Here is a 27,341-nt window from a genome sequence, read left to right on the forward strand (position 1 = left end):
AAGATGAAAAGCCATAGATAGATGAATTTAAAAGAAGGAAATTAAAGAATGGATAGTATTAAATCTGGACAGAGAGAGAGAGAGGCAGACTATTGAAGAAAGCAAAGAAAAGGGAGAGAAAAATGACAAATGGATAGGAAACCCTGGCAAGAGAGCTAAGAGAAGATGGAGGAAAGCAGAATCAAGAGACTGGGAGCAACACAATTAGAAAAAATAAATGGCTAGACAACAAAGGTACAAAAAATAATTTTATTTTTTAATTTAGGATAAAGTAATGTTGTAGCTGTGTTAATAAAAGTAACAAATGCAAATAAAATACCAAATAGAAAATAAGGTGATACCTTCACTGATTTTAAAACATTTCTGATTAGCTTTCAGAGACCAGCACTTCCTTCCTCAGATCAGGAGAGGATACCATAACAGCATTATACTGACCTGACCTGAAGAACGAGGTTTTGGCCCGTGAAAGCTAATTGAAAAGGGTATTAGGCTATTAAATAAAACATTTTCTGAAATGGTCATGGGTTTCAGGTGTGCCAAAGGGTGGAGCCAATGCAAAGTGGGGCTGGGCTGGGGGCACGGACAAAAATCTCCCTCTCAAAAATTGGGACCCCTTGGCAGCTCTGATATATTGCTAAAGCAGGCTGCACAGAACGAATTAAAACTATTGAGACCCCAAGGCTGCCCACAGAAAGCAGGGGCTGCTGTAGCCCCTGCAGCTTGGAAATGAAAACACATTCTGGTCTGATAATCATTCCTCCTCCCTCCAACACCCCCCCCCCCCCCCCCAAAAAAAAAGATATTCCAATGAAGTACTCCAGAAAGAGTATAAAGAAAATAAATTTTCCCAAATGCCTACAAGATTCTGACTAGCATTTGTTCTTAATATTTTTTCCTTCCCTAAAAGATTTGGAAAACATAGTAACATAGTAACATAGTAGATGACGGCAGAAAAAGACCTGCACGGTCCATCCAGTCTGCCCAACAAGACAACTCATGTGTGCTACTTTTGTGTATACCCTACTTTGATTTGTACCTGTCCTCTTCAGGGCACAGACCGTATAAGTCTGCCCAGCACTAGCCCCGCCTCCCAACCACCGGCTCTGGCATAGACCGTATAAGTCTGCCCAGCACTATCCCCACCTCCCACCACTGGCTCTGGCACAGACCGTATAAGTCTGCCCCGCACTATCCCCGCCTCCCAACCTCCAGCCCCGCCTCCCACCACTGGCTCTGGCACAGACCGTATAAGTCTGCCCAGCACTAGCCCCGCCTCCCAACCACCGGCTCTGGCATAGACCGTATAAGTCTGCCCAGCACTAGCCCCGCCTCCCAACCACCGGCTCTGGCATAGACCGTATAAGTCTGCCCAGCACTATCCCCGCCTCCCAACCACCAGCTCTGGCACAGACCGTATAAATCTGCCCAGCGCTATCCCTGCCTCCCAACCTCCAGAAAAGCTTCCCAGATTATGATAATTCATCCGATATTCAAAACAAACATTTTTTAATGGATTCAAATATTAGCTTCAATTTTATCAGTTTTGACCATCAAGAGATCTGGGTTTCATTTCTAAACCAGTTGTCTGCACTTAGGCTAGCCAGAGGTGATATGGATACAGTTTATAATGCTGAAAGGCAGGAGCGAGGGGTCACCTTCCTCACCAGATGGCCACGATCTGTGGCTGTTGGACAAGATCTGTCACTGCACAGCCTAGACTACACATGAAGGGCTAGAGCAGTGATGACAAACTGAGTGCTAAAATGCAAATAGGTCACGATTTTAATAACTGAATTGCGCAAATCTCATGAATATTTATCGGGAATGTTGCACAGAAACAGATGTAGGCAGAAAAATAAAAAGACATCTGGCCTACCCGTTTGGACCAAAGTCTTGTCAGAGTTCTTACCAGGATTTGCATTTATTCACCTTTTCCAAATCTGAGTTCAAGGTGAATTACAAATTCAGGTACAGCTGGAAAGTCAATGCCCTAGAGGGCTTTCAATCTTAAGTTTATACCTGATCTGTGGCCATCCCTCTCCCTCCTCACTGAAGTGGAAAAGCCTGAAAATCCAATTGCATCTTGGAACACAGGGACCAGATTTCAGCATCTCCAGAGGATTAGAAAGGTGTTGGGGAAGGGAGGAAGGAAAGAAGAAATCTCAGAGACGGATGAAGACTCCTAGTACTATCCTTCGTACAGCTAATGATATATTACCAAATACATAGTAACATAGTAGATGACGGCAGAAAAAGACCTGCACGGTCCATCCAGTCTGCCCAACAAGATAACTCATATGTGCTACTTTTTGTGTATACCCTACTTTGATTTGTACCTGTGCTCTTCAGGGCACAGACCGTATAAGTCTGCCCAGCACTATCCCCGCCTTCCTACCACCAGCCCCGCCTCCCACCACCGGCTCTGGCACAGACCGTATAAGTCTGCCCAGCACTATTCCCGCCTCCCGCCACTGGCTCTGCCACCCAATCTCGGCTAAGCTCCTTAGGATCCATTCCTTCTGAACAGGATTCCTTTATGTTTATCCCACGCGTGTTTGAATTCTGTTACCGTTTTCATTTCCACCACCTCCCGCGGGAGGGCATTCCAAGCATCCACTACTCTCTCCGTGAAAAAATACTTCCTGACATTTTTCTTGAGTCTGCCCCCCTTCAATCACTACAGAAGACCTCCCATGAAAAATATTGGTGGTCCTCAGCAGTTCTGAAGTACTGGAGTTTGTTTTCCACTCACTGACTCTCCTGAAGTTCTAAGCACGAACAGGAAAACATTGATGTCAGTAGCACAAAGTCCAAGAAAAGTAGAGGATGACACAGATGACCACCAGCCTTAGGGAAGAATGTAAAGTAGGGCCGTACATTTAACGCGTTAATGTAACAATAAGGCACAAAACCTGGTGCACAAAGCGAAAACAGAGCTTATCTGTACTGCAGTCAAAACACAGTGTTCTAGGAAACAAGACAAGCTTTTCCTGATGAGTTTACTTCAGAACCTGCAAGCAGTAATCACAAGTTTTGAATAATGTGCTCGTGATTACTGCTTGCAAGTTCTGAAGATTGTCCCTGAACTTTATAAGACAAGGTTTCTGAATTTTGGATTTTGATTTGAAACTTTAAATATAAAAAGTATAGACACTATAAATACAATTTAAAAATCATTATTTTTTAAACAATTTAGGAATATATTTTAAGCCAATGAATGGAAAACAACAGCACTAATCAGTTAGTTGTCTGAGGCTTTTTTCCTTCCTCTCACAATTATCTTTTTTATTTTACTCCTTGTGGAGAGGTATTTTGTTTTTTTCGCTTTCCTCTTTGCATATCCCAAGCTTTCATCAATTCTGTTAGATCTGTGCCTCTGACATATACCAGGAAATAAACTGAACAGACTGACAGCCGTAGGACAGTGTGAAGGCAGAAATTATTTTCCAGTCACTTTCAGCTTATAGGGAAATTACTACAGACAGGCGCCACCATCACAAAGCAAATAATCTTTTCTATTGCCAGAGCAGAACTATGAATTGCTCGCTTCAGCTAAAGAGTGAGGTATAGAAGGGGATTAAATGGAGGGGCTGGTGATGTGCATTTCTGATTCAACTATGCAAAGGGAAGTGTACTGAAGAAAAAAAAGGATAGGTCAGCCTGCGTGGGACAGACATTAAGGAAATAAAGAGTTCAGTGTTCAAGTGTAACATGAGGGGAGCTGGTCTGTTCCCGCAGTTCCCATCACCCATGCCTTGACCAGCGACTGCTCTTCACTGTCCATATTGTTTGTGCAGAATGCCTTATTCAAGGGACTCTGAGAAAAATGTCAACTTTATAAAGCAGTCTGTTCAAAGTTGGTACTTGAGAATCCCCACTGTCAGAGAATGAATGGCTTTATCATTTATTAGTCAAAGCAGTTTACCATCAAAAAATTAAATAAAAGAAAGGAACTTCATAAAAATTACAGGGAAAGAACCACACAAACCTACATCCAGACAGAGGAAAACATTCACTCAAGCCACATCAGAGTAGGTCTCTCAGTAAAAGCTCTGCTCATCCCAGGATCCAGCCAAAAACAGCCCTGTCAAATGTGAGTTGGCATAGGAAGATCTTAGGAGAGGTCTGAAAGAGTGAATAGGATCTCTCTAACCAGAGATGCTGAGGACGTAAGGTCCATAATGCTGGTGCCAGAAGTAAAAAGCAGAAGAGCGAGTGGATTCCCATCTTGCTTTAGAAGGGTAAGGCAGGACTAAGCCTGTTGTCCGCTAGAGACCGCAGAATAAGGGATGTTGAATATGGAACCATCAATGAAGCCAGATAGGAAGGAGTGGAGCTGTGAAGCACCTTATGCACCAGGGACAGCATCTTGAATTTAATTCTGTATTCTTTCGGTAGCCAGTAAAGGCGCTGTAGGACTGGTGCGACTCAGTCGTATCAGGTGGCTAAAACAAGTGATGCAGTCACAAACAGAAGGAAAAAAAAACCTCCACGAATAAAATACACCAGGTATAAAACAGAGGAAAAAAGAACCTCTCGCAGATGGTGTCCAAGAAACTTTATTTCAAAAGTCTCTTTTATTGTTTTTGAAGACTTTTGAAATAAAAAGTTTTTGGACACCATCTACGAGAGGCTCTTTTCCCCTCTACTGTTTTTTTACCTGAAGTGTCTTCAAGGCGTTTTAAATTTGTTTTGGTAATTCCTGCGTAAGCAACATTATAATAGTCATATCGACCAAAAGAAATAAACAGCTCCTGAGCTGTATACCTAGCAAAATGAATGTGATAAGCAGGGCTCTGTAGAGGAGGGATGACTAGAAAAGATCACGTCAGAACAACATATATCCAACCACTTCAAGGAATGGTGGAGAGTGTATGAATACAACTTTTATGGTTTATGCTGCATGTGGGCCACTGAATGTGTCGTGTTTACAGTTATCTTAGCTGCAATTGATGGATAGGGATCTTTAAAAAATGCAATTATCATGCACGTTATTTGTTGCATTTGTATCCCACATTTTCCCACCTCTTTGCAGACTCAATGTGGCTTACAATACGTCATGAGTAGTGGAAATACATGAGAAAGTATACATTTAGTAATAACAGAAGGATTTTGGGTAACATGATAATGATAGAACCGAGACGGTTTATGCAAATATATCTCATGCATATTCATTGTGGATATCTAGAGAACCCAACTGGCTGTTGACTGGGCACCTGAAAATACCACCCTATACAGCTTCTGGAATACAACCCGCAATTTAAAGATGTCCACGAAAGTCTTAGTGAACCCCATCATCTTGAATGCTTCACTCCGAGTCCAATCATTTCTTTCTATCTATTGTTCTAACTCAGAGCATCAAAAATCTTACAGCAATACTCAATTCCATTTTAACCATGCAGAATAGCATACAAGCTGAAGGAGAATTCACCCCACAGCAGAATTCTTACCATGCAGTCTAAACTATGACAGTCATAGGGAGCTCAGAGCCCCTCCATCCCCACTTCTCAGCTTACAGGTGGGCTCAGAAAGGTCTGAATTTCCAGTTTTGGTCTTTAGCAGCTGATAAGGCACTAGGTGGAATCCCTATAGCTCATGCAAATTACTGTAACCATTAAGCTCTCGCAGCTTTTGGGTTCATTTCCCCTTCTTGTGCACACAAAAGAAAACTGTGCTTCTGATCATTCAGTTCCTTTCAATCCAGTGTTTAGCGTATGAGCAAGGCATAAGCTTTCAGGAATAGGATGGCTCTCCTGCTTAATTAAATTTGGCACCAAAACTCTTTGCTCCCCTCCCAAACAGCATGCTTTCCCCTTTACTGGTCCAGGCACAATACTTACTAGTTTCTCACTGTAGTATCCTGGAAGGTATTTCTCACAGATCTGTACCAGACACCAAAATGCTTGCTGTTTCGGGGGGGAGGGAGGAGAGGAAGAAAAACACAGCAAATATAAAAATTCTTTAACTGACAAGTTTGTCTTTAGATATTAATCCTAATGCAAACAAGATATCAAGTCCTTCTTTTAATAAGTTAACATTGCCCTGAAAGGGGAATGGTGGACCAGTCAATATTCTTGGCATTCAGTGTTGCACACATTAAAAAGCTGCTGAACTAGTCAGATTGCAAAACTAGGTGAACACACTCACCTGCAAAATGTATACAATTACTACAAAAATATATACAGACATGCATCATGGAAGAAAAAATAAAGTGTCCCAGCAACCAGGCAAGTTCTCTAATGCATAATGTTGCCTTGTTTCAGAAACCAGAATACTGGGCTAGATGGACCATTGGTCTAACCCAGTATGGCTATTCTTATGTAGGATTTGAGGGGATACACACTAGTCTTTCCCCCAAAGACAACTGAAGTACTGATTTATTTACCTGGACAAAAGTACAAGAATTTTGAACACCTCTTAACATTTTAACTTTGTCTGTTCCCAGGTTCTGAGAGCAAAGCAATCAGATCTAGCAATTAACGAGACAGAATAAGAACGTTTGGAAATAGGCATTCAATGAAAAACAACCTCTAAGCTGGTCCGGCATAGTTTAAAAAGTTTCTGGATACCTTTCGTGTTATCTGTGTGGTCGAGTAAGCTCCACAGGGAAAGGATCGAAAACAGTACCGCTAGTATCATAGTAATACTCGCAGTGGTAAAAGCCTCCAAAGTCCGGATGCAGTGATCACCACGCAATTAAGTGTGGTGGGAACAGAAAAAAGAAACAATTCTCTCAACACACAAGATCTAATCAATCCTATTTACAATGGCACATTAAAGCATCTCCCTGGTTCTCCCCCCTCTCCCCCAACAACCAAAAAAATAATAATAATTCAAAGAGCCATCATAGAACACAGCTTAACAGTAACACTACCTAATCCACTCCAATATAATCACAGATCCAATCAGTAACTTTTTAGTAAACTTGTGTTTAGAATTTGAAGAGATTCACTTGTTATACACGGAAGGCAACTGCATGCCAATGGGGTAGGCACTGGCACACAATGCCCACCAATCTGCACAACCCTAGCAAGAGGCCACTTACTCCTGATTTTAATTGCATTCTCACTTTTTTTCAAATAAACTGATTTTTAGAGCATCAGCACAGCCATGTGACTGTCTCTTCCTGATTCCTGAAATGGAGTTGTCTGCCAGCAGACCTGTAGTTCCTCTGATTCTTTGGCCCTTCAACCTAAGTTCCCACCACTGCTGCATTAGTCTAATCAGTGGTCCCACCAACTTCTAGTCTTCAGCAGTTATTTTCCTTAACAGTCCCAAGCACATTGGCTCTGGTCTCTTTTGGAGTTCATGGTGGCTACACCCTACCCTATTTCGGCTCTGTATACCATTTTGTCTAGTATTTTTTTTTTTTTTTTAAATCTTTATTTATGATTTTTAATCACATTACAAGCATCAAACACTTGAGTAGGTAATTCAGAAAGAAAACATTTACATAAAAATATATTTTTATATATATGGAAAATGATATATCTTGTCTTAGACCACCATCTGAGGGGGGTTGATTAATTATACTCAAGAGAGAAAAATCATGAGGAAAAAAAAAAAAAAAAAAGAAAGGCTTAACGGTTTGTCCACTATACAATTATCCATCTTAACCCTGGAATCAATACTAGGCGTCTCCAATCTGTTTCATGACAACTTTTTCTGATCTATAAATTGTTTCAAATGAATAGGATTAAGGAAAATGTATTTAACACCCAAATATTTTATGTTGCATTTACATGGATAGTTCAAATTAAAGGTAGCTCCCAATGCCAAAGTAGCTGGTCGTAGTTCTAGGAATTCTTTTCTTCTGGCCTGTGTCAATTTGGTCACGTCTGGGAAAACCCAGATCTTCCCTCCATAAAAAGGAGTCTGCAAATTCCTTAAGGCCATTTTTCTCACATGATCTAAATCTTGTTGGAATACAAACGACACCAGCAATGTTTGTCTATCAGTTATAGTAGTCAATGAAGTTTCCAACAATTCTGAAACATTAAGGTCTCTTTGTAGATTCAGAGATTCCTGTAAGTCTCCATTTGGTTTTTTTTTTATTGGGAGATAATAAATTTTATTCAAAGGTGGTATATCAGTAGAAGCAAACTTTAAATTTTCAGTCAGATACCTTTTAAATATATCTAAAGGCGAGTACACAGATGTTCGAGGAAAATTTATCAATCGGAGATTTAATCTCCGATTGTAATTTTCAAAGTATTCAAGTCTATGGTGTATCTGTGTATTGTCCTGTATCAATTTTGAGGTAATTTCCTTCATTTTAATAGAATCCACATTCAAAAGGTTTATCTTTTCATTCAAATCATTTTTCATATCTGCAAATGCAACATTTAAACTTTGAAAATTTTCAGAAAGTTTGTCAATCTTGCCTGTTGAAGTCTTCATAGTATTGTCCAAACGCTGGAGGACTTCCCAAATCGCCTCCAGCGTTACCTTCGCAGTTGGTGGGGCTCTTGTTGTTGTTGGCCTCTCTTGCAGGGTCACATTGCCCTTCAATTCCGTTGTTAGGGGAATTCCGGCAGATAATCCGACTTGTTGGCCCAGCAGCGAGGCTCCTTCTCCGACTTCCGGGGTCCTAGCTTCACCTTCAAAGTCGAGTACTGCCGGCTGCAAAGGCGGGAAAAGCGTCGGAGGAGACAACGAAGTGTCTATTCCCTGATTCTCAGCGTCTCTCTGCGCCGGTAAATCAGCGGGAGCTCCAGACGTCAATAGAGTGGATTGCCACATTAGGAACCGTTCCATCGTCTGCTGGTCGGGCGTTGATGTCAGTGACGGCTGGGCTCCCGTCCTAACGGTTCCCTTCCTCTTAGTATGAGGCATAACGAGGGAAAAATTTTTTTTTTTTCAAGTAAGTTTTAGAGAAAACTAAGAGGAATCAAAAAGAAACTTAAGCAGCGTTGGAATAGTCACAGATGCGAGCAGTTGTTACCGCCGCCATCTTGCTCCTCCCCCCTCCGAGTGTCGTCATCATCCTTTTGTCTAGTATTTAAATGATCAGCCTTATAACCCTGGTCCAGGCATACAATGGCACATACCCCATATGGTTCTTGTTTCTCCACTTTTCAATCGAGATTTCCACCCCCAGAGCCCTCCATCAAATTACAAACTTGACATAGCTTAATCCTATCACAGCACACAAGGGCTGTATAGAATATACACAACACAAATACTTCTCCATAGCCCTTAGCTTGGGAGTAATCAGAATGTGGCTGACATGTGCCCATGGTGAAAACGAGGTTACTTAACATGGGTTCTCTGTGGACAGCAGGATAAGACAGCAACACAAGCCTGCCCACCTCCTCTCTACAATGACTCTGCTTTTCAGCTAGAGAACGGACCCAGGTGAAAACAGGCAAGTACTGTGGTGGCGGATAGTTTGACACTTGCTCAAAAAAGCCACTTAGGTATCTCTGAGCTTTAGGAGAGCTAAATCACCAGTGGATGGATGATGTCACCAGCGTGTGGATGACTTACCCTGCTGCCCCAGAGAACACTTATTACACTTATTACAGGAAACCCAGAAGTATATTTTGCATGCCATTCTAAACAGGATTAATTAGCTCTTTACTGTATGTGTTGTGGTGGAAACAGGACCACAGAGTGAAATGAAATTTTTTTTAGACTGTGTCACTTTTATATATAGTATATTAACAGAGAAAACAATGCCTGTAATTGATTCTTGGAATACTGTCAAGGTTGGCATGTAGTGGCAACAGCAGCAGAATAATCTGGTGCTGTTTATGAACCAGAAGTGATGGAAACCCAGTCACTTCCCACCCAAAATTACCACCAAAAGCAAGGTTTCCATTAGTTTGGTGCAAAAAAACCTGATGCGGGTCGCAACACATTAGCCTCATAGTGACTAGTGGTCATTTACAGTAATCGTCAGTGGTCCTCCTTAAAACAAGTCTTCCATCTTGAGAATTACCTCTGCAGGCATATGCATCAGAAGGACGGCTGCAATGGGAGCCTGAGCCTGGCAGTATCCCTCTTCTGGACGGTACAAAGTATAGGCTTTCAGCACCCGGTACAAATCCTGTTGGCTGTGGAAACACATGAAACATTGTATAACACCACATAGGTACCAGTACAGTCTACATAAGATGTGATGTATCTTCATGTTATCTAAGAATACCACCATTTTCAAGTTACTCACCTTATTAAAAATATATGCACAAAGCAATGTCTTCCTAAACAGTGAAAAGATAATAAAATTACAGAATCCTATCCAAAAATATCAAGCTAAAGAACAGAGTAGCTCAACACAAAAGGTATAGAACAAATGGTAATACACTTACACAGCAATACAATCATAAAACTAGAGATCCTTCATAATTAAAAGCTTGATCCAATACAAGGTCAACTTCCAGATCTTAAGAAGCCTTCAAAAGGCGAGATCCTGCTTCATAAATCACAGATCCTTGAATGGTTTCGCACAGGCGACTGATAAATTGAGTGCCCTCGGTGTGGGACCTAGAGTAACTGATTGGGTAAAAAATTGGTTGTATGGTAGGAGACAGAGGGTGGTGGTAAATGGAGCTTGCTCTGAAGAAAAGGATGTCGTCAGTGGAGCACCGCAGGGTTCGGTCCTAGGGCCGGCTCTTTTTAACGTCTTTGTGCGCGATATTGCGGAAAAGCTGTCTGGTAAGGTTTGTCTCTTTGCGGATGATACTAAACTCTGCAACAGGGTGGACACCCTGGAGGGTGTGAATGACACGAGGAAGGACCTAGCGAAGCTAGAGGAATGGACCGATATTTGGCAACTAAGGTTTAATCCCAAAAAATGCAGGTACTCCACTGACTACATCCTTTTCTTCAGAGCAAGCTCCATTTACCACTACCCTCTGTCTCCTACCATTCAACCAATTTTTAACCCAATGAGTTACTCTAGGTCCCATACCGAGGGCGCACAATTTATCAGTCGCCTGTGCAGAACCATGTCAAAGGCTTTGCTGAAATCCAAGTATACCACGTACTTGGTATGATCATAGCTGTCAGAGCTCCCCCATGCTCTGCCAGAAGAATGAGAAATCATGACTGTGTAAGCAGCTGGGATTGGTTGGGGGGGGGGGGGGGGGGGGGGGGGGTAAGAGAAAGAAGTAGGGAAGCTTAGAAGACAGGATGCAGTGAAGAGAAGGGGACAAAGGAGAAACTGAAATTGGGATGGGGAGCGCATATCCTCAGGGAAGAAAAGCGCTTCTACTGCTGCACCCATAGCACTCAGGAAAAAAAAAAGAAAAAGAGAGGTGGGGTGCTGGTTGGAAGAGAGCAGGCTTTCCCCTCTGCTTCCTTCTAGGAAGGCCTCATGTCGTCATGATTCTCGTAATACATTATTTGGAGTCTCTTCCTCTTCCTCCTATTTAGTCAAGGACAGCTTGCCTATTACATATTGTCAAACGAGAAGTGTAGTTTGAAATTCGAAACATCTAAGATGTTTCAGGTTTCTTTAGTCTTGATATACCACTAAAAAGGGCTAATGCCATCAAAGCGGTTCACAAAACTAAATATACAAAACATTACAATGGTCAAACTTATTCCTCCAAACAAAATGGACGAGTAGTAGAAACTCTGTTGCTCAAATCTGACCCAAAACAGACGGTGGCAATACTGCTACAACATCGGGAGTGGCGTCAATGAACTGCAGAGAACGGCCTTGGGAGTCAACTGGCGGTCAGCTGAGTCAGAGGAAGATGTGCAATCCTTTAAAAGCCAAACACATTAGGAAGCAGAATGCTGCATGTACTGAACCTGTTTGCCAAATCTCTGATCAATACATTTGTAAACACAATAAGAAAACATTCAGGAAGCATCAGTCCTTAATCCAACCAAGTTCAATACTTCATAATGTGTTATGAAACTTACTGACAAAGTAATGTCTTGTTAATCACTGTTTTTTTTTTCCCTACCTCAACACTCTCATAACAGATCCCTCTGCTGACTAATCATACCACCATATTCTGTCTACCTTCACTAGAAAACTTTCACACACTGACCTCAGCAGACAACCATACCAAGCCCTGCAGCAGTTACACTTCATGGGCCAAGGAACAGCTCTGACTGCCCACATGAAGAATAGGGATGGGACCAACAGCAGCAGGGAAGCAATGCAGGCCTGCTAAAACTTACTCTGTGCATTCCACTCCCTATGTATGTTTCCTTTCTTTTTTTTTTTTTTTTAAGTTTTTATTAGCAAGAGAGATGAACAGGTTACAGGCAACACGAGAACACTGCAGATATCCAAAAATTGCAAATATTGTAATAAGAACGTGGGAATAACTTTCCAACACTGGCTGTCCTGGTTCTCAACCAACTGCTCTAAGGCTACTCTTCTAAACCTCTCCCTGTGCTCCTGCTCTGATTTCATTCTTAAGCTAGACCAGGCTCCAGCTGAAAGACTACTCTAGGTGAAGCAGTAAACGGAAAAAGTGAAACCAGATTGGAAGAGTGTACCGATTGCATGCACATGGTTTCAAAGACATTCTTTGTCTCTAATACTTACAGGGTACTGGGAGGGGGGGACACCATCATACACACTCCCACTTGCACACCTACTCCCTTCCCATCCCCAAAACAAAGATGCTTGGGAATATGGGAGGCAGCAGCATAGGAGTGCCTGCCCCCTCCAAATCCTTGTGCAGTCCTCCCTCTTCTACCGTATTCACCCAGTTGAAGCATTTTCACAGCTCCTCCTCCTCTTCAAGTGCCAGGACCTGAGGATTCCCACCCGGCATTTTCTACTCCTACTGCTTTGTGCCCTTGTTTAGGCAACTTTCCATTTCTGCACAAGTACTACTACTACTACTACTATTTAGCATTTCTATAGCGCTACAAGGCATACGCAGCGCTGTACAAACATAGAAGAAAGACAGTCCCTGCTCAAAGAGCTTACAATCTAATAGACAAAAAATAAATAAAGTAAGCAAATCAAATCAATTAATGTGAACGGGAAGGAAGAGAGGAGGGTAGGTGGAGGCGAGTGGTTACAAGTGGTTACGAGTCAAAAGCAATGTTAAAGAGGTGGGTTTTCAGTCTAGATTTAAAGGTGGCCAAGGATGGGGCAAGACGTAGGGGCTCAGGAAGTTTATTCCAGGCGTAGGGTGCAGCGAGACAGAAGGCGCGAAGTCTGGAGTTGGCAGTAGTGGAGAAGGGAACAGATAAGAAGGATTTATCCATGGAGCGGAGTGCACGGGAAGGGGTGTAGGGAAGGACGAGTGTGGAGAGATACTGGGGAGCAGCAGAGTGAGTACATTTATAGGTTAGTAGAAGAAGTTTGAACAGGATGCGAAAACGGATAGGGAGCCAGTGAAGGGTCTTGAGGAGAGGGGTAGTATGAGTAAAGCGACCCTGGCGGAAGATGAGACGGGCAGCAGAGTTTTGAACTGACTGGAGAGGGGAGAGGTGACTAAGTGGGAGGCCAGCAAGAAGCAGATTGCAGTAGTCTAAACGAGAGGTGACAAGGGTGTGGATGAGGGTTTTGGTAGAGTGCTCGGAAAGAAAGGGGCGGATTTTACGGATGTTGTAAAGAAAGAAACGACAGGTCTTGGCGGTCTGCTGGATATGAGCAGAGAAGGAGAGAGAAGAGTCAAAGATGACCCCAAGGTTTCGAGCTGAGGAGACAGGGAGAATGAGAGAGCCATCAACAGAAATAGAAAACGGGGGGAGCGGGGAGGTGGGTTTGGGGGGGAAAATGAGAAGCTCGGTTTTGGTCATATTTAATTTCAGGTGGCGTTGAGACATCCAGGCAGCAATGTCAGACAAGCACGCTGAAACTTTGGTTTGGATGCAAGGTGAGATATCAGGGGTAGATGGACCTCATCAAGAGCAAAGTGTTTTTACACTACTGAGAAGGGCACCTACAATATGAACACTGATTAAAGGGTGCAATGACAGATTTAAACAAGGTTTCAGATATAAAAATAATTGTTTATACGTGGAAAGAAGAGAGAAGGAAATAAAGGGAGTACACAAACTGTGGAAAAAAACAGAAGAGGAAAGGGAAGGAACCACTGCTTACCCATGGCCTCCTCGTGAGACAAACATTTCATGGAAGGGGAACTGCCGATGTAGATCACGTTCAATGACATCTAACCACTTAGGATCTCCAACCATGATGTCCAGCTCCTGTCAAGAGGAGAAAATTGAGCAGAAGAATTTAACTAAGGGATGGTGGTTTCTAAAAGAAGCAATAAAGACTAGGCATGAACTGAAGAAATGTAAGAAAGAACACTGCTTTACATCAAACTTTCCCAGATTCTGCTCCAGTCGGACTTTGCTCCCAGATAAGTACTGCCAAGCACGACCCCGGAGAGAAGGAGGAATACCCTTTTGACAGCGGAGTCGTATCTGCAAGACACAAGAGGGGTGGGGGAGAATGTGGACATGAAATTCAAGCACATGGTAACCAACGGAGTGAGGAAGAAAACTCAGGCCCGAGGACCTTTTGCCATTCTGTGCCTGTGGAATAAAAAACAGTTTACTGTATAAAGGTCTATGGAGTTGGCTACAAAGGAGACTCAAAACAGGACACAAAGTTAACACTGCAGCTTTCTGAGCCACTACAGCCATTCTATAAAGAACTGAAGTGGAACCATGGGTCTCAGCCAATCCATACAAGTTTGGCAGGACAAGGTGAGGAAGAAACAACAGAAAGATTCAATACAACATGCCTGTATGATGTTACATCCAAGACCTATTCTGATCATGTCACTCTTGTATCTATGCGATAGCTATCCTCATGGCTATGATGGAAACAGCTGTTTTACGTCTCCTGTTCAACAGGACCAACGGCGTTTGGGCAATACGCTGAAGACCAGGAGGATGGAGGAACCCAACCACTGGCACTGCTGCTACTTCTAACACCAAGTATAGTGGTGATGTTGGTGGAGGAAGAGACTTTTAGTAAACAAGCTAGTACACAGAGTCCTCGGAGTTGTGCCAAGGGTGTATGTGTAGATTTTCCTCTCTATATAAAAGAAGACTTATCTATATAAAAATCTGAAGGGAGAAGAATACAGAAATAAGAGGAATGCTTAAAACAGGAAAGCAAACAAATAAAGGACAGAAAAACAGATAGGAAGGGGAGAAGTTGCAGAAATTTAGTGACACCTAGTAAAATTCAGAGGATGGCTCCTTTCCTTGTCCTACCACCATCTGAATCTAGTGTCCATCATCCACTTCCCTATGTCTGTATGCTATCTTCCCAACCCCACCCAATCACTATTACAAGCAAAACTACTCTCCTCTTCACAGTTGCCAACTCTATCCATTGGCCCATGAGCCTGCTCTCATCTGAGCTGCAGCCCTGACTGCCAGTATTTCAAGTGACAAACCAGTGGCTAGTAGAGTTTTCCTCTTTCTTCTGAAAGAAACTGCACAATATACCTAGGACTTAAAATGCCAAACTCTGAGAACAGAAGAAGAAAAAACAAACAAAAAAAACTCATTCTGTAACACCCTAAATTGAATGAATGAAAAGCTTGACTGTATGACCAAATATATACAGAATATCTGGGTCAGTCTCTGCACTGGTCTGGTGAGACTAAAGGAAAGAAAATTAATAGGCAACTTCTTCCTCAGCATCCTTACCAGGCCAGTCTAGAACTTGTGGGATGGAGCAAAGCAATCCTTAAGAAGAGTGGGACTCTAAAATCCGTGCTCAAAAGAACTTCCACACCAAAACAACATCTGCTCTAGCAGCTACATTGAGCCTACACAAGGTTTGAAGGGACAATGTGACCGCCCTAAAAATTTTAACGGGAGGTACTGCATAGGACATCACCCAAAATACAGATACCCCTCCTGTAGGGTATGCTCTCAAACCTTGTGGATGTAAACTGAGGAATCTCCTCTGAGTCAATAGGCAACGGTAACCTTAGAGGCTGCTTCACCTTTCCCTGCACTTCCAAAAAAAAGGGCAAATAACAGGTTACTTCAAAATATCTGAAGAGGGCTCTATGGCATCTAGCATATGGAGTGTGATTTAAATTCCTCTCTGCAATACTCTGTGAAAGGATTGAAGAATTAGGACTAGATTCAAGTGAAAGTATGACACTACCCTAGGAAGGAGAGAGGAAACTGATCTGATAGGAAACTCTGCTTCAGTGAAGTGACAAAGATCTCTACATGATAAAGCTTGCAACTCTGATATTCTGTGTGCTGAAGAAGTAACCAGTAGGAAAACCATAAAGTCTTCTGAGGTCGCTTTCACATTCACAAGCATCACAGAAAAGACAAGTAGGAGCGGGACACCAGTGTGTACGAAAGGGGAGGTGTGTGTGTGTGTGTGGGGGGGGGGGTGATATAAGAAACGACAAAATACGATATGAAAAAGGCAAAGAAACAGCAAATCAGTAAGGGGGGGCAGTAGTTGTGTTCAAAGATTTCCCCAAGGGAAGACTCATCACATGTCTAAGAAAAGGCAGGTCAAAAAGGCGTGCTTTAAGCTGGGACCCAGAAAAGAACACAGCGAAGGTGACAAGATGGATGACGCCACACAAACTTCTACTGGACTCATAAAAAAGTTCACAGCAAGAGTTTATTCTTAAAAAACTGGACTCGACACGAGTCGTGTTTCGGCCGTTCAGGCCTGCCTCAGGAGTCCCTGTATGGCAAAGTGCTATTGGTTCTCATAAGAAGAGTCTTGTGCAAACACTGGATTTCTCTAACAACATGCTTCGAGAACAGTGATGTTCACATTCTCATCAAGAAGCTCAGAAGTTCTCTTTCTACATTTTCCTAAGGTGTTGTTAGAGAAACCCAGTGTTTGCACAAGACTCTCCTTATGACAACCAATAGCACTTTGCCATATAGGGACTCCTGAGGCAGGCAGGCCTGAACGGCCGAAACACGACTCGTGTTTTATTCACGTGTTTAAAATGAAGCAAATTGGTGAGGCAAGACATCCATTGGCTGAACCTATGCTATCTTTGTCCCATTAAACCATGTTTGTCTACATGTTCTGTAATTTTATTCTTTATAATAGTTTCCCCTATTTTGCCTGGCACTGAAATCAAGCTTAGCGGTCTAATTTCCTGGATCACCCATGGAACCATTTAAAAAAAAAAAAATTGGCATTACACTGGCCACCCTCCAATCTTCAAGTACTATGGATGATTTTAACGACAGGTTACAGATCACTTTAGAGATGGGGGGAAAAAAAGGGGGTAATATTTGGAGAACTTTATATACCAATGCCTGTAGTATGGGAAGAAAACATTTCTAGATCCAGAGGCTGCAATGGTAGAAACCAACTTGGACTTAGTGACGTCACAGAGAGATGGTTCATGCAGAACCATGACTGGGATATAATTATACCTGGCTATAATCTATTCAGATAAAAAATTATAGAAACCTCACATTCCTATTGTTCACAACTCCATATCCCTTATGTGTAAAATGGTGTATAATACTAAATTAAATTATAGTGCTCAGATTACAGTGTATATGCTACAGTCATAAAATAGCTTATGACATATCACTGGGACTCACCATCATAGCACTAACCTCCCTTCCTTCCTTCCTTCAGCTGATAAAATCAACTACAAAATAACACTTAGCTTATTATAATGTGAATCGGGATCCTGTGGATAATCAGGCTGTTTTATCACTGACAATTGTATTTTTCTATTTTTCTTGTGTTGCATTCATTCCAGTGCTCATGTGATTCGTGTTTAAAAACTTTCTATTCAGAACAGGTAGGGGGGGAAAAAATGGATGAGTGGCATTATATGTTAAAAACATTAAAGTGACAGAACTGCAGGATAAATGGAGTAAGGAAGCAGCGTTGTGGGTTAAACTGGAAAGAGGGAATTGAAAACATTTACATTGGTGTGATACAGTCCTTCACAGTCAGAAGAAATGGACAGAGATTTAATTGAAGACATTCACAAAATAGAGGAGGAGTGGCCTAGTGGTTAGGGTGGTGGACTTTGGTCCTGAGGAACTGAGTTCGATTCCCACTTCAGGCACAGGCAGCTCCTTGTGACTCTGGGCAAGTCACTTAACCCTCCATTGCCCCATGTAAGCCGCATTGAGCCAGCCATGAGTGGGAAAGCGCGGGGTACAAATGTAACAAAAATAAAATAGATACTATTGGAGATTCTACATGGAATGTTGCTACTACTGGAGATTCTACATGGAATGTTGCTACTATTGGAGATTCTACATGGAATGTTGCTATTCCACTAGCAACATTCCATGTAGAAGCCTGCGCGGCCACATTGGTGATCTGCAAGGGCCGACTTCTACATGGAATGTTGCTAGTGGGACTCTGGGCAAGTCACTTAACCCTCCATTGCCCCATGTAAGCCGCATTGAGCCTGCCATGAGTGGGAAAGCGCAGGGTACAAATGTAACAAAAATAAAATAGATACTATTGGAGATTCTACATGGAATGTTGCTACTATTGGAGATTCTACATGGAATGTTGCTATTCCACTAGCAACATTCCATGTAGAATCTCAAATAGTAGCAACAGTGGAGGAGTGGCCCAGTGGTTAGGGTGGTGGACTTTGGTCTTGAGGAACTGAGTTCGATTCCCACTTCAGGCACAGGCAGCCATGAGTAGGAAAGCGCGGGGTACAAATGTAACAAAAATAAAAAAATAGCTATGAAAGGGGAAGTACTACTTAGCCTAGAATGGGTGGCAGAGCTGGTGGTTGGGAGGCGGGGCTAGTGCTGGGCAGACTTATACGGTCTGTGCCGGGGCTGGTGGGTGAGAGGCGGGGCTAGTGCTGGGCAGACTTATATGGTCTGTGCCGGGGCTGGTGGGTGAGAGGCGGGGCTAGTGCTAGGCAGACTTATACGGTCTGGGCCGGGGCTGGTGGGTGGGAGGCGGGGATAGTGCTGGGCAGACTTATACGGTCTGTGCCAGAGCCGGTGGTGGGAGGCAGGGCTGGTGGGTGGGAGGCGGGGATAGTACTGGGCAGACTTATACAGTCTGTGCCCTGAAAAATACAGGTACAAATCAAGGTAAGGTATACACAAAAACTAGCACATATGAGTTTATCTTGTTGGGCAGACTGGATGGACCGTGCAGGTCTTTTTCTGCCGTCATCTACTATGTTACTGATAGGTGATTTTACTATGCCAGATGCTGATTGGGGCATCACTGTTGAAGGGTTGTCTAGAAGGAAGGGGATCTTGGATGAGTTGTTCCAGCAGTTGGTAATGGAATCCATGCGGAATGAAGCTATTCTGGACCCTGGTGCTTACAAACAGCGAGAGTGTCTCTGATGTTATGGTAGGTGATCATCTGGCATATAGTGATCACCAAATGGTGTTCAATATTAAGACACAGGAGGAGAGAGCTTTGTCAAGACTGAAGGTTTTAGACTTCAAGAAAATCTTTATCAAGATGGGGGAGTATCTCAAGGAGTAGTTAGTTGGATTGGAACAGCTGAAGGAAGTAGAACAGCAGTGGGCAAAACTAAACGGAGCTATTTCAAAGGTGACAAACCTTTATGTTAGAAAAGTACAGAAAAATAAAAGGAAAAGGAGACCACTTTGGTTCTCAAAACGTAGCAGCTGAAAAGGTAAGAGGAAAAAAAGGTTAGCCTTCATAAATTACAAGAGATCGCAAGAGGAAGACAGGCAAAAATACCTGGACTATAAAGATGTCAGGAAAAGAAAAGATAGCCAATATGGTAAAATCGGGGAGGGGGGGGGGGAGGGGGAAACAAGACTTTTTTTTTTTTTTTTTTTTTTTTTAGATATGTAAGTGATAGGAGGAAGTGCCAAAATGGTATCGTGAGCCTCAAGGGTGAAGGGGAGGAATATGTAGAAGCTGATAAGGATAAAGCTGAACTGCTTAAGAATTATTTCTGTTCTGTGTTAACTGACGGTCAAAGCCAGAAGGATGCTTGGGTGTATAATGAGAGGAATGGTCAAGTGACAGTATTCTAAATGGGGCACTGTGTGCAATTCTGGAGACTGCATCTTCTTAAAAGATACAAAACAGGATGGAGTCAGTCCAGCTACAAAATTGGTCAATGATCTGTCATAAAGCATATGGAGACAAACTTCTAGACATCAATATGTATATTCTGGAAGGCAGGAGAGAGGGGACATGACTGAAATGTTTAAATATCTCCGTGGTATTAATGTACAGGAGGTGAGCCATTTTCAAGGGAAGGAAAACTCTGGAATGACAGGGCATAGGATGAAGTTGAGAGGTTATAGGCTCAGGAGTAATCTAAGGAAAGGGTAGTGGACATGTGGTGGGGACAAGGACTGTGTCTGAATTTAAGAAAGCACAGGATAGGCACGTAGGATCTCTTAGGGAGAGGAGGAGATAGTGGATGCTGAGGATGGGCAAACTGGATAGACCATTTGGCCCCTTGCCGCCATGTTTCTACGTTTCTATCTACCTAGGCAGTCAGGTTTTCAGAATATCCACAATGAAGGTGCATTAAATAAATTTGAATGCACTACCTCCAATGTATACAAATCTTATTTTAAATTTATTACTTTGCAGCTTCATTGCATGCCTCCTAATCCTAGAACTTTTGGAAACAGTAAACAAGCGATTCACGTCTACCCATTCCACTCCACTCATTACTTTATAGACCTCTATCATATCTCCCCTCAGCCGTCTTTTCTCCAAGCTGAGAAGCCTTAGCTGCTTTAGCCTTTCCTCATAGGAAGTCGTCCCATCCCCTTTATCATTTTCGTCGTCCTTCTCTGCACCTGTTCTAATTCCACTATATGTTTTTTGAGATGCAGCGACCAGAATTGAACACAATATTCGAGGTGTCGCACCATGGTGCGATACAAAGGCATTATAAACACCCTCATTTTTGTTTTCCATTCCTTTCCTAATAATATCTAACATTCTATTTGCTTTCTTAGCCGCTTATTGAGCGGAGGGTTTCACCATATCATGCGTTACAAGACGTATGAGGAGAGACTTGCTGAACTAAACATGTATACTCTGGAGGAAAGGAGAAACAGGGGTGATATGATACAGACGTTCAAATATTTGAAAGGTATTAATCCGCAAACGAATCTTTTCCAGAGATGGGAAGGTGGTAGAATGAGAGGACATGAAATGAGATTGAAGGGGGGCAGACTCAAGAAAAATGTCAGGAAGTATTTTTTCACGGAGAGAGTAGTGGATGCTTGGAATGCCCTCCCGCGAGAGGTGGTGGAAATGAAAACGGTAACGGAATTCAAACATGCGTGGGATAAGCATAAAGGAATCCTGTGCCGAAGGAATGGATCCTCAGGAGCTTAGTCAAGATCGGGAGGCAGGGCTGGTGGTTGGGAGGCGGGGATAGTGCTGGACAGACTTGTACGGTCTGTGCCAGAGCCGGAGTTGGGAGGCAGGGCTGGGGAGGTGAGGATAGTGCTGGGCAGACTTATACGGTCTGTGCCTGTGCCAGAGCCGGTGGTTGGGAGGCAGGGCTGGTGGTTGGGAGGCGGGGATAGTGCGGGGCAGACTTATACGGTCTGTGCCCTGAAGAGCACAGGTACAAATCAAAGTAGGGTATACACAAAAAGCAGCAAATATGAGTTATCTTGTTGGGCAGACTGGATGGACCGTGCAGGTCTTTTTCTGCCGTCATCTACTATGTTACTATGTTAGATCCCTTTCTGGTTCTAGTTTAAAAGCTGCTCTCTATCTCCTTTTTAAATGCTGATGCCAGCAACCTGGTCCCACCCTGGTTAAGGTTGAGCCCCTCGTTCCCGAATAGACTCCCCCTTCCCCAGAATGTTGCCCAGTTCCATACAAACCTAAAACCCTCCTCCCTGCATCATCACCTCATCTACACATGGAGACTCCAGAGCTCTGCCTGTCTCTTGGGCCCTGCACGTGGATTATAACTCATGGGTTCTAGTATATACAAATATCCAGGTGTTTGCCGAGCTGTTAAATAGCATGGTATATACGTGGATTCTCCTTACCTTTTTGTGCCTCTTTGCCATCCACTTGTCCCAGTTATTAAGCATATCCAGCCATTTTGCTTCCCTCTGCCTCAGCACCTCCAATGGAATCTCGGTCAACCTATAAAGATGGAGGAAAGTCAATATATCAACAGTACCCAACAAGCAAACCCCGGATCAGAGATCCCTCATGGGGACTACAAGGAAATAGGCTAATCTATCTCACCCAAACACATGGGAATTTTAATTTAATTCTGGCATTTATAATCTACTTAACTATCAAGTTCAAGGTGGAGAACAATCACACATTATAAGCAGGTACTTTCTCCGCCCCTAGAAAGGCTCACAATTTTGGTATTTGTACTCGAGGCAATGGAGGTTTAAGTGACTTGCCCAAGGTCACAAGGAGCTGCAGTGGGAATTGAACCCAGGCAACTCCTGCACACTAATGTTTGCTTCCTTCAAACCCTGGGGATAAAGGCTACAATCCTAGAGTGCCCTCTACCTCCGCCACCTAGTACATAGGAATGCAAGTCATCTTTTCTCTCAAAATAGGTACAAAAGCCTGTTCTCCTCTGTTCTCTTCCCAATACAAGTACTGTATATGTTATTTACTTGGATTTAGCTCTCACCCTTTCAATAGTAGCTCAAGATGAGTTGCATTCAGGTACACTATATATTTCCCTGCCAAGAGGGCTTGCAATCTACCGGAATTAAGGGAAGTATGACTTGCCAAGGTCACAGGCAGGGTCGGCAAGATCAGAACCCTAGCCTCCCAAATTCTTAGTGCTGCTCTAACCACTAGACTTATCAGTTCATTCAAACCAAACACATACCAGAACAGTCTATGGGCCCCTTTTACCAAGCTGCAGCAAAAGGGGGCCTGCGTTGGCATCAGCACATTTTTGATGCATGTCGAGGCACCATTCTACCGCAGCACGTAAGAGATAGGTAGGAAATGGCCATGTGGCAAGTGAAGCACTTGCCGCACGGCTATTTCAGGAGGGAGAGCCCTTAAGGACTCCCACGGTAAGAGGGCAGTGCGGGGCGCTGCCCAATTACCACCAGGTACACATCAACACTATAAAAATAAATATATTTTTGTAGCACCAGATATGATGGCACACTGGGGGTGGAAACTACCGCCGAGCTGCTGCAGTAGCCCGGCGGTACTTCCTTTTAGCGAGCGGTAAGCCTGTGTTAGGTTTACCGCCGCTTTGTACAAAGGGCCATGCGTGTGTCAAAATATAAAATCAATAACACCAAGCAGTTTAAAAAGCCACATACACCAATATTCAAAGCTCAACCCCCCCATCATTCAAGCAACTACTGCTACGAGGAGGCAGAAGGCAGTTTAGCATCAGTGGCAGATAATCTCTACAACAGCAGTGATTACAGAGTGAATGCTCACAGGGGCAGTTTTAAAGCCATACTGTGCATAAAAAGTAGGTGTCTTGATTCACAGAAGTCTTTGCATCAATTTTCAAAAGCAAAAAGCATTTTCGCTTTGAAAACTGCCATAGATATGAAGTATTCACAGTCATACACTTGTTCTCTAAATTTGAAAATGCAATCACGCATTACTTTTCCCTCCCCCCAGGACCGCCGCTGTCAGCCCACCCAGACCACAAAAACTGGGGGTGGGGGGAAGCACATTTTGTCCCACCTCCCTGCTGTAACTCCACATATCTTGGCTGGCAGGGTCCCAAAGCCTTCCTCCAGTGCTGTTCTCTGCCGCATTGCCTGCCCTGCGGCTGCTTTTCCTCGTGTTGCGCATGTGCACGACGCGAGGGGAAAAGCAGCCGGCAATGCAGCGAAGAACAGCGCTGGAGGAAGGTTTCTGCTGGTGGGGCTTGGAAACCCCCACCAGCCAAACCAGAGGCCCCGAAGCCCTGTGTCTGGCTCCTCCCCAGCCTGTAAGGGGATCCCGGCACCGGAGTTCTGTTCCTCTCGGGACACGATCACCCGGGTCCCATCAGGAGCAGGAGAGAGAGATCCTGGTGCCAGGCCTAGGGGAATCTTGTATCCCCCCCCCCCCTTCTCGGTGGCCCTGTCCCAAGCCGTCACACTACTGAGGATGGGCAATTTTCAGATGCTTTTACGCATGTACTGCAATTTAGAAAACTGCTCGCTTGGCAGCATTATCCTCTCTTCTAGCCAAAATGGTAATGGATTTCCAAGGAGATTTCTCAGTGCCTGCAATTATCCTCACAAAGCAATCTTTTACCCAGAGCAGTCAAACCAGTTAAGATGAAACTGAGAATTTCTTCACCACTACCCATAGTGCATAGCTTGGCAACAACCTGTAGGAGATATCTATTTTTTGGCAACATGTAATCCTCGACTATCCTCTAGAATGCTGAACTTATACATACTTGAGTAACATAGCACTTTCAGTTAATCAAAGGAGTCTCCAAATAGTTCCAGAAAAAGGGCCAGAGGACATTTCAAAATGACCAAAAAGGGCTGATGGTATGTCCAACTTTGGGCTTTAATGTGTCACCATACTACCACTATCCTCACCTGGTGGAGCCTGGGAACCTCTCTAGCCACTGCTGCACATAAACTTTTTCCTCAATGGACTGGATTCAGTCATGGTCAAAAAAAAGTATGGTGCACCAACACATACCCTGCGGAACCCCACTATCTACCCTTCACCACTGAGAATACTGACCATTTATCCCTACTCTGTTTTCTATCCTCTAACCAGTTTTTAATCCACAATAAAACAGTACCTCCTATCCCATGATTTTCCAATTTCCTCTTGAGCCTTTTATGAGGTACTTTGTCAAATGCCTTTTGAAAATCCAGATACACAATATCGACCAGCTCACCTTTATCCACATGTTCGTTCACCCCTTCAAAGAAATGTAGTAGATTGGTGAGGCAAGATTTCTTTTCACTAAATCCATGTTGACTTTGTCTCATTAATCCATGCTTTTGAATATGCTCTGTAATTTTGTTCTTTATAATAGTCTCTACCATTTTGCCCGGCACCGATGTGAGGCTCACCGGTCTGTAATTTCCCGAATTACCTCTGGAACCCTTTTTAAAAATTGGCCTTACATTGGCCACCCTCCAATCTACCGGTACCATGCTTGATGTTAAAGATAAATTACATATTACTAACAATAGTTCTGCAAGTTCATTTTTCAATTCTATCACTACTCTGGGATGTATACCATCCAGTCCAGATTTGCTACTCTTCAATTTGTCAAATTGCCCCATTACATCTTCCAGGTTTACAGAGATTTGATTTTCTCTGACTCGTCAGAATTGAATACCATTTGTGGCACTGGTATCTCTCCCACATCTTCCTCGGTGAAGACCGAATCAAAGAATTCATTTAGTCTTTCCGCTATGGCCTTATCTTCCCCGAGTGCCCCTTTTACCCCTTGGTCATCTAGCAATCAAACCAATTCATTTGTTGGCTTCTTACTTTTAATATAGCTAAAAAAGTTTTTACTATTCGTTTCTGCCTCTAACACAATCTTCTTTTCAAAGTCTCTCTTTGCCTTATCAGCGCTTTGCATTTGATTTGCCATTCTTTATGCAGTTTTGTATTATTTTCAGTCGGATCCTTCTTCCATGTTCTGAAGGCTATCGTTTGGTCTTCCTTCCTCCTTTTTTTAATAAATGGAATATATTTGGTCTGGGCTTCCAAGATGGTATTTTTGAACAGCATCCACACCTGATGTAAATTTTTGACCTTCACAGATTTTTTTTTTCACCATTCTTCTCATTTTATCATAGTCTCCTTTTTGAAAGCTAAATGTTAACGTACTGGATTTCCTGTGTGTACTTACTTCTAGAGCTTATATCAAACATGATCATGTTACGATCACCGTTATCGAGGCCCCAGCACCATTACCTCCTGAACCAGATAAAAGTGTGGATATTCACAAACATTTACACAGATAAGATTACTTGACCTTTTACTTTGACTCTGAATTTTTGCTTGAAAATTGTGGGACTATTGTAGGTGGAGCAACACCTTTTGCTACAATATACAGTTTGCATAAATTTGTTAAAATGGAGGGGTTTTTTTTTTTTAACCAAAATAGATTGTGACCTCTTTGAACCTGGGTGGTCAAATAAGAGCCCTTTGTGACTGAGGTCTTTTCTCCACTATATAAACACATATGTTCATTTGCCAATTTTTCAAGTTTTTGTTTTTTAAATAATGTTTATTGATTGTTGTACAAATATATTTGCAATACAAATTCAATCTCTAAAAGCATTTTAAAAAAAACCATCATAAAGCTAAGACAATGCGTTTTAATCTTATCCTTGTATAACAATCATATCAAAACAAGATGCATATAGACAACCCCGTTACTCCTATTCCAAAGAAACAAAATTTGTGTCTTTTGCAATGCTCTTAAAGACACATAATCAAGTATCTTCAGTCCCCCCCCCCCCCCCCCAATCCACTACTCCCCTGACTGATCCTATGGTAAGTACTTCAGAAATACTGTGTAATTCAGACTCTCACTATAATGCACAATTGATTCCATGGGCCATGCTATGTATGCTTACCCACTTGTTTAACTTTTTTTTTTTAATCATGGACCAGTCACTCCCTTCATGCTAAAACAGACCAAAACTTAATGCAGTAACCAAGTTGCCCAACCCTATAAAACTATCAGAATCTTTTAAAAATACCATTCTCTCCTTTCAAACACTACCATTGCCATTATCCCTCAAAATGACTTTCAAATTCATTATAGCCAAATAAGAGCGCAAATGAGAAATTTGCTTTTTCCACTTTTAAAGTACATGTTCCCTGGAAATGCCTCTGCACACTTGCAAGCCATCATATTTTTGATGGGATGGAGTAGGGGAGAATAGAGGAATATAAACCACAAATACTGTATCGTACACAGTATCTTTCCATCTTTCATCCTTCCCAGTCAATGCATCTTTCCAACTCAGATATGCAGTACTAAACAAGCAAAAGTCCCAATATTTTAGAACAGAATGTTCCCAGGGCTGACAAGCTGTTCAGATCAACTGAAGACAGCCTGACCATTGACCAATCTCCTGCCTCAGTAACACATTAACACTATCTGCAGGAGCCAAAAATAGTTTGCAAACGCCAACCTCTGGTTTTAGAAGTGTAAGATGTCTGCTTCATTCAGGTTCTTCACTACAGGCAAGAATAGAAACTTTCCACACACCTTAACATCAGCTTGAAGTTTTTTGTTTTTTTTTTTAGTTTCACACACACACATTATGCAACAGATTACCAACTTATGGACACGGGTTGATGCAAAATGTGAAACAGTTTAAAGGGATACCAAACTTCTTCCATGCCAGTCTAGATTAGCGTACAGATCAGCAGCTTCACCCACACACACAGCAGGTGCTAACGCAGAAAGCTCCGAGGTAGAACCCACACGCTTATCGCAGAGAGACACTGTGGCATGCTATAAATCAATGAG

General features: G+C 42.8%; 1 protein-coding gene across 1 annotated transcript in view; it reads right to left on the reverse strand.

The window, feature by feature from the left end:
• The window catches only part of TBC1D10A (TBC1 domain family member 10A), an 87,172-nt gene that overhangs the window by 14,981 nt on the left and 44,850 nt on the right, over positions 1 to 27,341 (reverse strand). Inside the window, exons 3-7 of the mRNA XM_030217985.1 lie at positions 21,919 to 22,018; positions 14,251 to 14,358; positions 14,030 to 14,136; positions 9,944 to 10,058; positions 5,841 to 5,906 (exon numbers count right to left, since the gene is read on the reverse strand). Coding sequence (XP_030073845.1) covers positions 5,841 to 5,906; positions 9,944 to 10,058; positions 14,030 to 14,136; positions 14,251 to 14,358; positions 21,919 to 22,018 — 496 coding nt within the window. The remainder of the gene's footprint in view (positions 1 to 5,840; positions 5,907 to 9,943; positions 10,059 to 14,029; positions 14,137 to 14,250; positions 14,359 to 21,918; positions 22,019 to 27,341) is intronic.

The sequence above is a fragment of the Microcaecilia unicolor genome, chromosome 11, assembly GCF_901765095.1.
Source record: "Microcaecilia unicolor chromosome 11, aMicUni1.1, whole genome shotgun sequence".
Classification (NCBI taxonomy): Eukaryota; Metazoa; Chordata; class Amphibia; order Gymnophiona; family Siphonopidae; genus Microcaecilia; species Microcaecilia unicolor.